General features: G+C 49.9%; 1 protein-coding gene across 22 annotated transcripts in view; it reads right to left on the reverse strand.

Moving 5' to 3' along the window:
• Positions 1–12223, reverse strand: part of MICAL3 (microtubule associated monooxygenase, calponin and LIM domain containing 3) — a 218919-nt gene that overhangs the window by 54689 nt on the left and 152007 nt on the right. For all 22 annotated transcript variants that reach the window (XR_010751058.1, XR_010751059.1, XM_066381120.1 and 19 more), the window contains one exon: positions 2992–3187. Coding sequence is in view for 20 of the 22 variants with exons in the window: in XM_066381120.1 (XP_066237217.1) it covers positions 2992–3187 (196 nt within the window). In the remaining 2 variants the exon portion in view is untranslated. The remainder of the gene's footprint in view (positions 1–2991; positions 3188–12223) is intronic.

Here is a 12223-nt window from a genome sequence, read left to right on the forward strand (position 1 = left end):
AGAGAGGCCTTGGCCCCTCCTCGGTTCTTGGCAGGTGAATCCTCAGCCTTGCACGCTGGCCTGGTTGGAATGTTCAGTTTACTAGGAGCCTTGGGTCATGGTGGATAGTCTTATAATGGGATTCAGGGGAAGGACTGAACATATCCAAAGACCAACAGACCAGAGGGGTGGGCTTTGGGCCCGGTAGCATTCATGGACCTGTACTTCGGTACAGAGCCCCAATATACACTCTAAATGGCATGTCCTTTCAGATGGTGTCTTCTCCTTGAGGCTGTGACGGGGCCTGGTGGGAGGAAGCAAAACAGGTGGGCATAGGACTGGGCTTGCAAGACCAGGTTTTCTCCAGACCACGATGAGCCACACAGAGGCCCTGCTGTGCTGGGAGGGTGGCCCAGGACTCTGCGCCAGGAACATGTAAACACTAAAGACTTCAGCAGGCGGGCACCGCACAAGCCACCTTCGCTGCCTGGGGCAAGTCCTCCAGATAGGCAATTAGGGAAAAACAAAACCAAACTCATACAGCTGGTTATCTCTTGTGTTTGGCACCTGGTCTCTCCCAAGGACAGTAAGAGTACTATTTCCAGGGTCTCCTTGGGAAGATGCTCCCCTCCCCTCCCCTAAAGAAGGGCCACAAGCTGAGTAGGCCTGAGCCAGTTACTGTGTGTGTGAGTGAACCCACGACGTAGATAGTAAGAGTGACCCAGTGTCCATTACAAACAGGTATTCCTGGCCTCCCGGGGCACCTGGCACTCTAACAAAACCTCAGGGCAACTCAGACGCAGACATCGCCTGATGAGCACTTCCCAACAGCCACTGGTTTGGAGCCAAATCCAAGTTCTGGCAGTTAGACCACCTGCCTGCCAGTCCTGCTGAGGGCATGCCATGTGCTTGGGGCTGAGGAGAGCAGGGGCAGTGGATGGGCCAGAGGCTGTCAGCTTGCCCACAAGAGGCAGAAGGCCTTGCAGGTGAGGGCACTCAGCCACAGAGAGCCAGGCAGTGGAGCGTTCACGGAGAGCAGGGTGTCACATTTAAAGATCTCCTTCTCCTTGGTTGTCTGCATTCTTGATGTATGTTTGTTTCTCTTTATGTTGTTCTCTCCCTCCTCAGTCATCTTCTGTTGAGCACTGTGGCTTCTTCCCTGCTGGTGCTGGCAGGCCCAGGACGGGGATAGGAGGTGGGGTGCAGACGGCAGACTCAGGGTGTGGTGGGGGCTGGAGCATGCACGAGCGCCCAGCATCACTCAGTTAAACACAATGAAAACACTGGGACTGGCTAAGCAGAAAACCCTGGCTGTTCCCATCTTTACACACAGGGAACAGAACAAAGTCCAGAGAAGCGAGGCAGCTTCCCACGGCAGCAAAGCGAGACAGTTGCTAAGTTAAAAAAGGAGCCATTGTGCCAACTGTGGTGCTGTTTCCACCGAGTGACCCCAGAGCATGCTGCTCAGGTCTGCTGCTATTTCTGTGGGAGTCTTTCCTGCAACTGTACTTGTAGACAGCACCATGAAGGCAGCACCTATGTCTATTATATATTTTCTGTTACCTTTTCTTTTTTAAATTGAGAGGGGAGAGTCTGACCAGCCAGTGGCGCAATGAATAAAGCATTGGCCTGGGATGCTGAGGATCCAGGTTCAAAACCTCAAGGTCGCTGGCTTGAGGACAAGCTCACCAGCTTGAGCATGGGGTTGCTGGCTCGGCTGGAGCCCCCGGTCAAGTCACATATAAGAAGAAATCAGTGAACTAAAAGTGCCACAAGTATGAGTTGATGCTTCTCATCTCTCTCCATTCCTGTCTGTCCCTGCCTGTCAATAAATAAATAAATAAATACAGTGAGAGGGGAGACATATTCCCTCATGCACTCTAACTGGGATTCACCTGGCAAACCCTGTCTTGAACCAATGTTCAAATCAATTGATCTATTTTTAGCACCTGAAGCTGACATGCTCACACCAACTGAGCTATCCTCAGTGCCCAGGGCCAACGCTCAAACCAATCGAGCCACTGGCTGCAGGAGGAGAAGAAGGAGAGAAGGGGGAGAGAAAGGGGGAGAGAAGCAGATGGGCACTTCTCCTGTGTGCCTTGAGTGGGGATCAAACCGAGACGTCTGCATACTAGGCTGATGCTCTATCCACTGAGCCAACGGGTCAGGGCTCTCTTACCTTTTCAGTGAAGAGCAAAGTGCTAAGGCTATAGCACATGTTCAATAAATACTCACTGAGTCTCTAAATTAAGTTACATGAGTTGTGATCTTTGCTGGCTGACAAGATGAAGAGATAGGGACCTAAATGGAACAGGGAAGAGTTTCAGGGTAGCAGGAAAAACAGGAAGAATCCTGGACCCAGAAAACTCGAGTTTGAATCTTAGTCAGTCATTAATCCTAGTCTCAGTCACCACTGGTATCTTTACCCAAAAAGGTGACAAGATCTATGTTACTGAGTGATGACGAGTGAGCTGATGGAGACAGAAGTCCTTTGTGAGTGGTCTAGCAGCATCATGCGAAGTGAGAAAGACAATACCACCCGAGTGCTGACCTGTGCTGAGCATCAGCCCCTGGGAGGGACACTGTGGGCTCAGTCCAGACGAGCAGTAAAATGGATCCTATTCTTTTAGTCATCAGGGGTGGGGTGGGGGCTTGTCTTCAATTTGTACAAAATGCAACGTCTGTGAAGCACAGTAAAGCCAAGTGCAATAACATGAGGCCTGCCTGTCCTGTCTTAAATGCTTCAGACATATTTAAACCTCACACCCCTTCTGTGAGGAAGGTATTAGCACAAGGAAACCAAGGTGTAAGGCAATGACACAATTTGCCTAGTATCACACTGCTAGTAGGTGGCAAAGCCAAGATTCAGACCCAGGTGTCTGGCTCAGATCCCGCGGGGTCAGCAGGCTCTACGCGGCCTTCCCCAAGCAGAGCAGCATGTTACTCGGGGCAGAGGGCGCTGGAAAAGCCGCAGGCACATGCAGCACTCAGGGGCCCCGGGCCCTGGCTGACCTGCTGGCCACATCCTCCTCCGGGCCTTTGTCCAGCACGCTGCTCAGGTTGTGCTTGGCCTGCGTCTCCTCGGGCACCTCCTGCAGCTCCTCTGCCTGCTTCACAGACACGCGGTAGTTCTCCAGCTCGATCCTCTCAGGGGTGCCCCGCAGTCTCTTGGCGATGCTGGGCTCCTCCAAGCCATTCACACTTGAGCCTGCAGGACAAGCAGAGATGCAAAGCTCTGTAACAAACGACAGCACTGAGTCCCTGCTGTGGGGATGGTGGAGGAGTACAGGGCGGGAAGCTGCAATGGAAAGAGTGTCTAAGCACCCATGGCAGTGACGCTCCTCTCAGTGACAGGAGGGACGGCCCCACCCCTCACAAAGGCCAGGGAGCCAGGGAGGACTGCTGTGAGCGCGACAGAACTTGATTACAGAGAAGTGACAAGACTGCACACTGGCCCTATGGGGGTTGGGGCCTGTTTGCTCTCCTTGTCAGCCCCCGAGCCCCAGCACAGCGGAGGGAAGACACGGCAGGGGAGAGGACATGGGAAGAAGCTTCTCACTGGAACCAAGCCCCTCTGCCTCATCTTTCACTGGAAAGGGTGAGTCCTCCCAGGGTCCCCTGCCCTTGACCCAGGATGCCATCAAAGTTCCTGCACTGCCTCTGACAAGTCAAGGGGGCGTCCAGGTTGGCTGTTCTGCTGGACCCCTCCCTCACGATCAGATTGACAGCAGACAGCAATTCCACAAGAGCAGCACATGGGTGGAACTATGTTCCTCCCGCGCACCTGGTCAGGAGGGAAGCCAGCTGTCCTATCCTGGTGACACTGGCTTGGCTGCATGGTGAAGGGGTGCCCGCCCAGCTCTGTGCAGCAGAGACATGTCCCCTCTGTAACTGGTGCAGAGAAGTAGAGCAACCCTGCTTCTGCTTTCCTCCCACCCCCTCTCATCCGCTGTGGTCTTTTGCCTGCATCAAGGACCATGCCAGAGTCATATGGCGGTGGTCTAAACATTCTCACGTTCCTCCCCACTGCCACTCTTTTATAAAGAACTTTTCCCATTTCTTGTTACTGAGTGCCACTATGGGCTCACATCTGAAAATCTGCAATGTTGGATTCACCTATGACCTCACCGTCGTTCCCTCAATCCCTCAGGACCTGTGTTTTTGATGTACTTTGTTATCCCAAATTAAAAACAATTTAATCTTTAATGTGTTCACTGTGATATGATATAGCGTACAGGTTTAGGGTCAGACAGGTCTAGACTCAACACCTGACTCCACCAGTGATGGGCTGGAGGGTTTCAGGAAAGTTACGTAACAGTGGAGAGCTATTTCCTGATGTAGAAACGAGGATGGTGCCTATCTCTCAGAACATGGAATGGGATCACATACATGCGCTGTGTGTGGCACCTGCCTCTCCTATGGAAGCCTAGGCCCTGTGCAGGGTTAGGCAACATGAGTTAAGTGACACAGTGAATGTACCCTGGGCAGCTTCATCACAGATTGTATGGATTCTTGTGTAGGTGTGTGGTGTCCATTGCTCTGGCTGGCAGTGACTTGACAAAGCCAGATGGGCAGAGAGCTCTGGGCAGAGGCAGCAGCATTGGGGACAGCAGTGTGGCGCGATCAGATCTTTGATGGGAGTGAACCTGAAGTGGGAACGAAGAGGCAGAAGTGGAGGTGGGAGCAGGTGATGGGTGGCCTTGCATCCTGGCCAGGGAGAGTCCCCAGCTCCTGAGACACTCTGAGCTCTAAAAGGCAGCACTGGATTTTGATCGGCAATGGCATACAGACCCAATGTCAGGTGACAGGTGGTCTTATCAGGCCGTACTAAAAGGCCAGAGGAAAGTAGTGGGGTAGTGATTTAGTAATCTTTGTGACATGACAGGTTGTGCAGAACATGCTCTGGAAGCCTGGCACATGGTGTATAATGTTCTAAACCTTTGTCAGATCATGAGAGAGCTTTTTATAAACCTAGGTAGTCATAAATAAAGTCTCTGTGCACCTGTGGAATTACCAGGGACTTCCACCAAACAGCATCTTCCAAATTTACTAGTCTTTATTGAAAAGCAAGGCCCAGACCCTGGCCGGTTGGCTCAGCAGTAGAGTGTTGGCCCAGCGTGTGGAAGTCCTGGGTTCAATTCCCGGCCAGGGCACATAGGAGAAGTGCCCATCTGCTTCTCCACCCTTCCCCTTCTCTTTTCTTTCTATCTCTCTCTTCCCCTTCCGCAGCCAAGGCTCCATTGGAGCAAATTTGGCCCAGGCACTGAGGACAGCTCCATGGCCTCTGCCTCAGGAGCTTGAGTGGCTCCAGTTACAAAGGAGCAATGCCCCAGATGGGCAGAGCATCGCCCTCTGGTGGGCATGCCAGGAGGATACCGGTCGGGCTCATGTAGGAGTCTATCTCTCTGCCTCCCTGCTTCTCACTTCAGAAAAATACAAAAAAAAAAGAAAAAAGAAAAGAAAAGCAAGGCCCAGGTCACGCTCATTTAACATTTAGGTTGACTGTATAACGATGGGGTCTGGGCACGAGTCCTTGGGTTTGCTTGTCATCCTGGTCTCTGCAGCCTCAGGAGTGTCATTCTAAACACCTTTCGTCCATTCTTCAACAATGAGCTACTAATATTTAAGTTATAATGCTAGACTTGAGCATCTGGAAGGTCGGGAACTATTGGACTTCAGATAACAGCAAAAGAGAGGCCAGGAGCATAGCAGGTAGATGCTGCCTCGACACTCTGCAAACCTGCCCACCAGACCCAGCAAGGGTCTGCATGGCCTCATGACAGGTCCGAACATTGGCTCTTCTGTCCTCTCTCTTCCTCCTCATCACAGCTCAACATGGCAAAGACGAGGAGGCTCAGGAGTTCCTGGCCCTAATACCATTTGAGTCTTTCCTTCCCGTCATGTATTTTTCTTTAAATTTTATTTATTTATTTTTAGAGAGGAGAGAGAGACAGAGAGGGAGAGAGAGGAGAGAGAGACAGAGAGAGAGAAGGAGGAGGAGCTGGAAGCATCAACTCCCATATGTGCCTTGACCAGGCAAGCCCAGGGTTTCGAACCGGCGACCTCAGCATTTCCAGGTCGACGCGTTATCCACTGCGCCACCACAGGTCAGGCCCGTCATGATTTTTGATGAATGTCTTTAAATAGAAAGCAGATGGGGGTGGGGGGAGTAACAGGGGACAAAGACACAGTGAAGGAAAACGATCTGACTTGGGGTGATGAGCAAACAGCACAATCAACAGTTCAAATGCTGTACAGATGTTCACCTGAGACCTAGGTACTCTTACTGATCAATGTCACCCAACAGGCAACATTGAATTTCTAAATAAATTTTAAAAAATGAAAAGAAAAGAAAGCAGATGAGAAAAGGAAATAAATGTGAAGCAACCACTGAAGCATAAAGTTTTGGGGAACTCTGAAAATATGAAAATAAAACTCAGACCTTCTTTTGGATGGGGGAAGAAAAACATAGCAAGACTGTCACTTCAGGGAACACAAACAACTAACTTAATCAAATCAGGTCCATCCCAAGCAATTTCATGGTAAAGCGAACAGACACACGCAGGTAGAAAAACTCTCAGAACTGATGTCTGGTTCAGTGAGTAACGCATACTGTTTGCTAGGAATTTTACTAGAAACTTGGGAAACAAAGCAGATAAAACACTGTCTACTCTTTTTATTATTATTTTTTAATGTTTATTTTATTGGTTTTAGAGAGAGAAAGAGGCAGGAACATCAATCTGTTCCTGTGTGTGCCCTGACCTGGGGTTGAGCCACCAACCCCCACACTTCAGGATGTTCTAACCAGCTAGGCCATCTGGCCAGGGCAAACACTGTCTACTCTTAAGGAGCCATAGGCTGGTCACAGGAGAGACAGTCCTGTGTAGGACTCACTTCCATCTGACTGTCTATCAGCATTACGACTCACGCATGCCTGTGGCAAGATGGGGGCACATAAAGCGTCAATCTAGCCCACCCAGGGGTTCAGGAAAAGGGCACTGAAGGAATATGGAGTTCGCCTGGCCAGCTTAAAAAACTGTGTGAGGTCAGTGACAGGCTGCAAATGAAGTAAGCTGCCCAAGGCCCCAGCTAATGAGCAGTGGGGCCGAGATCGGAACCCAAGTAGGGCAGCATTAGTTCAGAAGACCACCACGGGGTCCCTGGACTTGGGAGGTGAAGACATGTTTCCAGAGTTCTGTTCTGTTTGCCCATGGCTGGTTCACCATTATCTCTCCCACTCTGCTGTAACTTTCAAGACGAAGGACATAGAACTTCATGAAGTGTCTTAGAGCAGAGATATCTGGCATTTGGGATCACATGCTGTCTGACCCCCAGTGTGACTGCTCTGGAGTTTCTGTAAGCTCTGAGGACTAATGAGTCACCCAGCAATCAGAGGCACGCCAAAGGATTCAGATCATTCACACATCGGTCCTCAGAGAAAGAAAGCTCTGGGCCACGAAAACTGTAATAAGTGTTCCACCAGAGATTATGGAAAAACTGAGGTGGAAGGCGTAGGGTCAGCTCACTCCTCCAGTCCAGCAGGCCCTGGGTCTACAACCACGCAGGGCTAGGCTTGCCTGGAGCTGGCCGCGAGAAAGGGAAACACTCGCTGCAAGACGTTCCCTCGGGTCTAGTCCCCAAGGGAAAGTGGTGCTCAGAGGACACTGGGCGAATGCCCCACACACGCCAACTCCCAAACCACGCTCCGTATCACGTGCCCCAGACCTCAGAAATGCTGGCGGAAATGAAAGAAATTAGTGAATTCAACATCCTGATTTTCTATCTTGAGCATGGGGCTTTATACAGATCAACCAGGTGGTGACAACAAACAAGGACCCTTTCCCTTGTCCCCTGGACAACAGAGAGGAAATAACCGACAGAAGTGGGTTTGGAAAGTCCATGGGTAACCGGTGGGGGGAGGCCAGGCCAGCAGGCCACAACCCACCTGGCCATCCACGTCACATGCCAGTGTAGCTACAACCACACAGTGACTTTCCACTGACAGTGGGATGAAAGATCTGGGACAGTTTCCAAGGCTGACTCTTCCCTGAGTCAGGGCAGGCAGACCTCAGTTTCACACACAGCCAAAGGAACAGCTCCTGGGACCTGGGTCACATTCTAAACAGGAAATGGGCCCTGGGCCTGACCTGAAGGTTCTGTCTGGGAGCAGCCGCTGCCTGCACGAGCTCCACACTGTATCCTGAGAGAGACGTTTCCCCTAACGGGACAACCTGCTCTCAACGATGTGCAAGAGCTGCCAGAGGCCTTCACCTTCACCCGTCTGATTCCTGGAGAGGCATAGCCCTCAGCAGGCAACTCCCCCGTCCCCGCAGAGGGGAGCAGAGCCCAGTGCTAGTGGATGAGCCGCTGATGACGCTGCAGGACTGTGGGCGACTGTGAAGGGCACCACATAGGAGATGGAGACAACGGAGGGCCATTTCTCATGTGGCCCTCGTTCGGTTTTGGCCTGTTTCCTCATTCCTTCTTCCTTTCCTGCTTTATAAGCTTGAGGAAGCGTCAGTGAGATCTCAAGATGGACAAGGACCTAGGAAAGGGCACTGTGAATTGAGACTGTCTTTCATCAGATTCCTCACAGCTATAACTGGGTTAGATGCTGGGTTCATTCATTCAACCGCCCATTCGACAGATGCTGCACACCTGCTCCCAGCCAGGCACTGTGCGAGGCGCCCTGCATGCCTGCAGACAGAACAGGCTCTGCCTCTGCCCTGGGGAGCCTGCATTCTCAGGGATTATGACTATCACCTGCCTACCAGGACAGACCACCCGGAGTGTCAGAGCTGTGAACTATGGCCATATTCTAACAAGAAACACAGAGAAGCGCACTCCTGCCCTTTTGGAATATAGCAAGTCCCCGAGTTACAAACATCTGACTTGCATATAACTCATACTTATGAACAGAGAACTATAAGGGGAGGGAAACTGAAGGGAAACTGAAGGCTGTTGGTAATCAACCACAGCTGAACATCAGTGAAAGTGACATCACAGAGTTACCTGACTCCCACAGCAAAGAACTAACCAATGAAGACCTTATGGAACTAGAGCAGCAGATGACAGCATTTAGGGAAGAAAACAGGGACCTAGAAACTACAGAACTGAACAAGTTTTCTACAAAAGAGGTAGCTGATGCTTTTCATCTCTTTGAGGAAGGAATGGCAAAGTTAGAGGAGCAAGATCCTGATACAGAGAGGTTCACCAAAGTTTACTGTACAGCTACTGAAGGGCTGAGGTGCTACAGGATCATTGACGATGAGAGACAGAAAAGTTCTGTACAAAACTCCCTTGATGCCTACTTCAAGAAAGTGACTCCAGCAGCAGAATCAAACCGACTCTCTACCACCAGTCCCATCCTCTCCAAGTTCATCATCTGCATTATCCAAGACTGTTTAAGGTTGTATTTAAAAATGTTTAAGTATTTATATGCGTAGAATAGAAAATAAATAAATACTATGTTAAGACAAACATCTAAGTTGCATTTAATAGGTAAATGTACCTGTTCCAACTTACACACAAGTTCAACTTAAGAACAAACCTACAGATTCTATCTCGTCTGTAAACTGGGGACTAACCGTATAGAGATTCTCCCTTAAGGTTGCTCTCTGCTTCAGTTTCCCTTCTCAAAAGTTACTTGAGAGAGTAAGGTCAGTAGCACGGTGGTGTGAGAGGACCTTCCAGTTTCCCCCCTTGAAGTTACAAGTCTGACAGCTATAATTAACCATGGGTTCCCTGCTCAACACACAAACATGCTGCAGAATCCACACACTGAGACATCTGAAGGTGCATGTAAGCAGTGGACAGGGGGACGGGATGGAGGAAGGACAGAGATGGGGGCCAGAGATATAGTCCTCACAGGGCAAACGGGAGGGACAGAGACACCCATTGGGCCTGGGTGGCTGCAACCTGAAGCTGAGCCCAGGGGCTGGGCCAGAGAAGCAGTACACAAGGTGGCAGCACCCACAACCTGGCCCTACTGCACAGACGGATCCACGGGCTCGGGAGTCTGCCCCCTTTCCACCTCCTGTGTCTCACCTGGCATGAAAATCCTTACTTGGTAAATGGCAAAAGGGGTCGGTACTCACTGTGGTTAACCCCCCTGAAACAACAGCCATGGATATATGTGTGTACCCCTTCCCTCTGTTCACCTCTCCCATGCCCACAGCAGCGGGACCTAGCAGAGGCAGCTAGTCACCTCAGACTGAGCGGCTCTGCAGGTAGCTCTGGGCAGGAGGAGAGGTGCTGGGAACACAGAAGCCTGGGGACACACAGCCTGTCACATGCTACCATGGCTTGGTGCACTGACACTGGGGCCACTGGGTCACAGTGGGTTCCCACCTCCTTGGGAAATATGAGGATATGTCCACAGCCAAGGTGATATCACCCTACAATGATCTGGGAAGCCCCAAAGAAAAGAGAACCTAGTGGACCAACACCACCTACTGGAAATCAGACCTTAACCTCCTACACAGCAAAGAGTAAACACTTAAAAAAAATTCATTCCCAGAACTGCCCTGGCAGAGAAATAATCCATCACACATAATTAATAGCCAAGGTAACAAGAGGGTTCAGAAAGAAAAATAAAAAAGCTCTTTAGAAAATAAAGACATGGAAGACTACATTTGAAATAAGGGAATTCAAGATTGTAGATTCTAGGCCCTGGCCGGTTGGCTCAGTGGTAGAGCATCGGCCTGGTGTGCAGGAGTTCCGGGTTCGATTCCCGCCCAGGGCACACAGGAGGAGCGCCCATCTGCTTCTCCACCCCTCCCCCTCTCCTTCCTCTTTTTCTCTCTCTTCCGCTCCCGCAGCCAAGGCTCCATTGGAGCAGAGTTGGCCCGGGCGCTGAGGATGGCTCTGTGGCCTCTGCCTCAGGCACTAGAGTGGCTCTGGTTGCAACAGAGCAATGCCCCAGATGGGCAGAGCATCGCCCCCTGGTGGGTGTGCCAGGTGGATCCCGGTCAGGCGCATGCAGGAGTCTGTCTGACTGCCTCCCCATTTCTGGCTTCGGGGGGGAAAAAAAAAGATTGTAGATTCTAAAAGAACTCAAGATACAAAGTAATTCAACAAGATCAAGAATAAAATCAAAGGACAAAAAGAATTATTCAACAAAGAGAATGAGACTATAAACAAGCACCAGGCAGAAATTCCAGAGTGAAAAACTCAATGAGATAAGGAGTAGACTGGAGAGCTGAGGAAACAGAGCAGATGGACAAGAGAATGTGTGACAGTGAGACAGAAATCTAGAAATGGTTCCAGTGGAAGAAGAGAGAGAGAACAACAACAACAAAAAACAACAAAAGAGGTCTATGAGAACCATGTGACTCCATTAGATAAAACAACATAAGAATAATGTACATGGGTCTGGCTAGTTAGCTCAGTTGGTTAAGAGCGTCATCCTGAGACAACAAGTTTACAGGTTCAATCCCTAGTCAGGGCACACAGGAGAAGCAACCAATGAGTACACAACTGAGTGGAACAAATGAATGCTTCCCTTCCTCTTTCTGTCTCTCTAAAAAGAACAATTAAGCTCTAGCTGGATAGCTCAATTGATTGGACTGTCTTCCTGGAGCACAAAGGTTGCCAGTTGTATTCCGGGTCAGGGCACAAACAGGAGCAGCTCCATGTTCCTGTCTCTCCCTCCCTGCCTCTCAAAATAAAAAGAAGAATGGGCATACCTGGAACTCTGAGGTCGCTGGGCTTGCCGAGTCAAGGCACATATGGGAGTTGATGTTTCCTGCTCCTCCCTCTGCCCTTCTCTCTCTCCCCACCACCTCTCTAAAATGAATTAAAACAAAACAAACAAAAAAATACAAAAAGAATAGGCATCTCAGACGGAGAAGAGAGAGAGAGAGCAGGGAACAGAGAGGCTATTCAAACAAATAGCTGACAAGAACTTCCCAAACCTATGGAAAGAGCTGGACCCACAAATCTGAGAAGCTAACAGAACACATAATTATTCCAATCCCCAAAGGCCCTTCTCCAAGGCACACTGTAGTAAAACAGTAAAAAATTAATGACAAAGAAAGAATTCTCAAGGTAGCCAGGGAAAAGGAGACAGTCACCTATAAAGGAAACCCCATTAGACTGTCATTGGATTTTTCAGCAGAAACCTTACCTACAAGCTAGGATAGTGGAATCAAATTCAAATTACTGAGAGAAAAAACCCACCAGTCAAAAAAATATATACCCTGCAAAGTTTTCCTTTAGAATAAAGGATAAATATAGGATTTTC

The sequence above is a fragment of the Saccopteryx leptura genome, chromosome 4 (assembly GCF_036850995.1).
Source record: "Saccopteryx leptura isolate mSacLep1 chromosome 4, mSacLep1_pri_phased_curated, whole genome shotgun sequence".
Classification (NCBI taxonomy): Eukaryota; Metazoa; Chordata; class Mammalia; order Chiroptera; family Emballonuridae; genus Saccopteryx; species Saccopteryx leptura.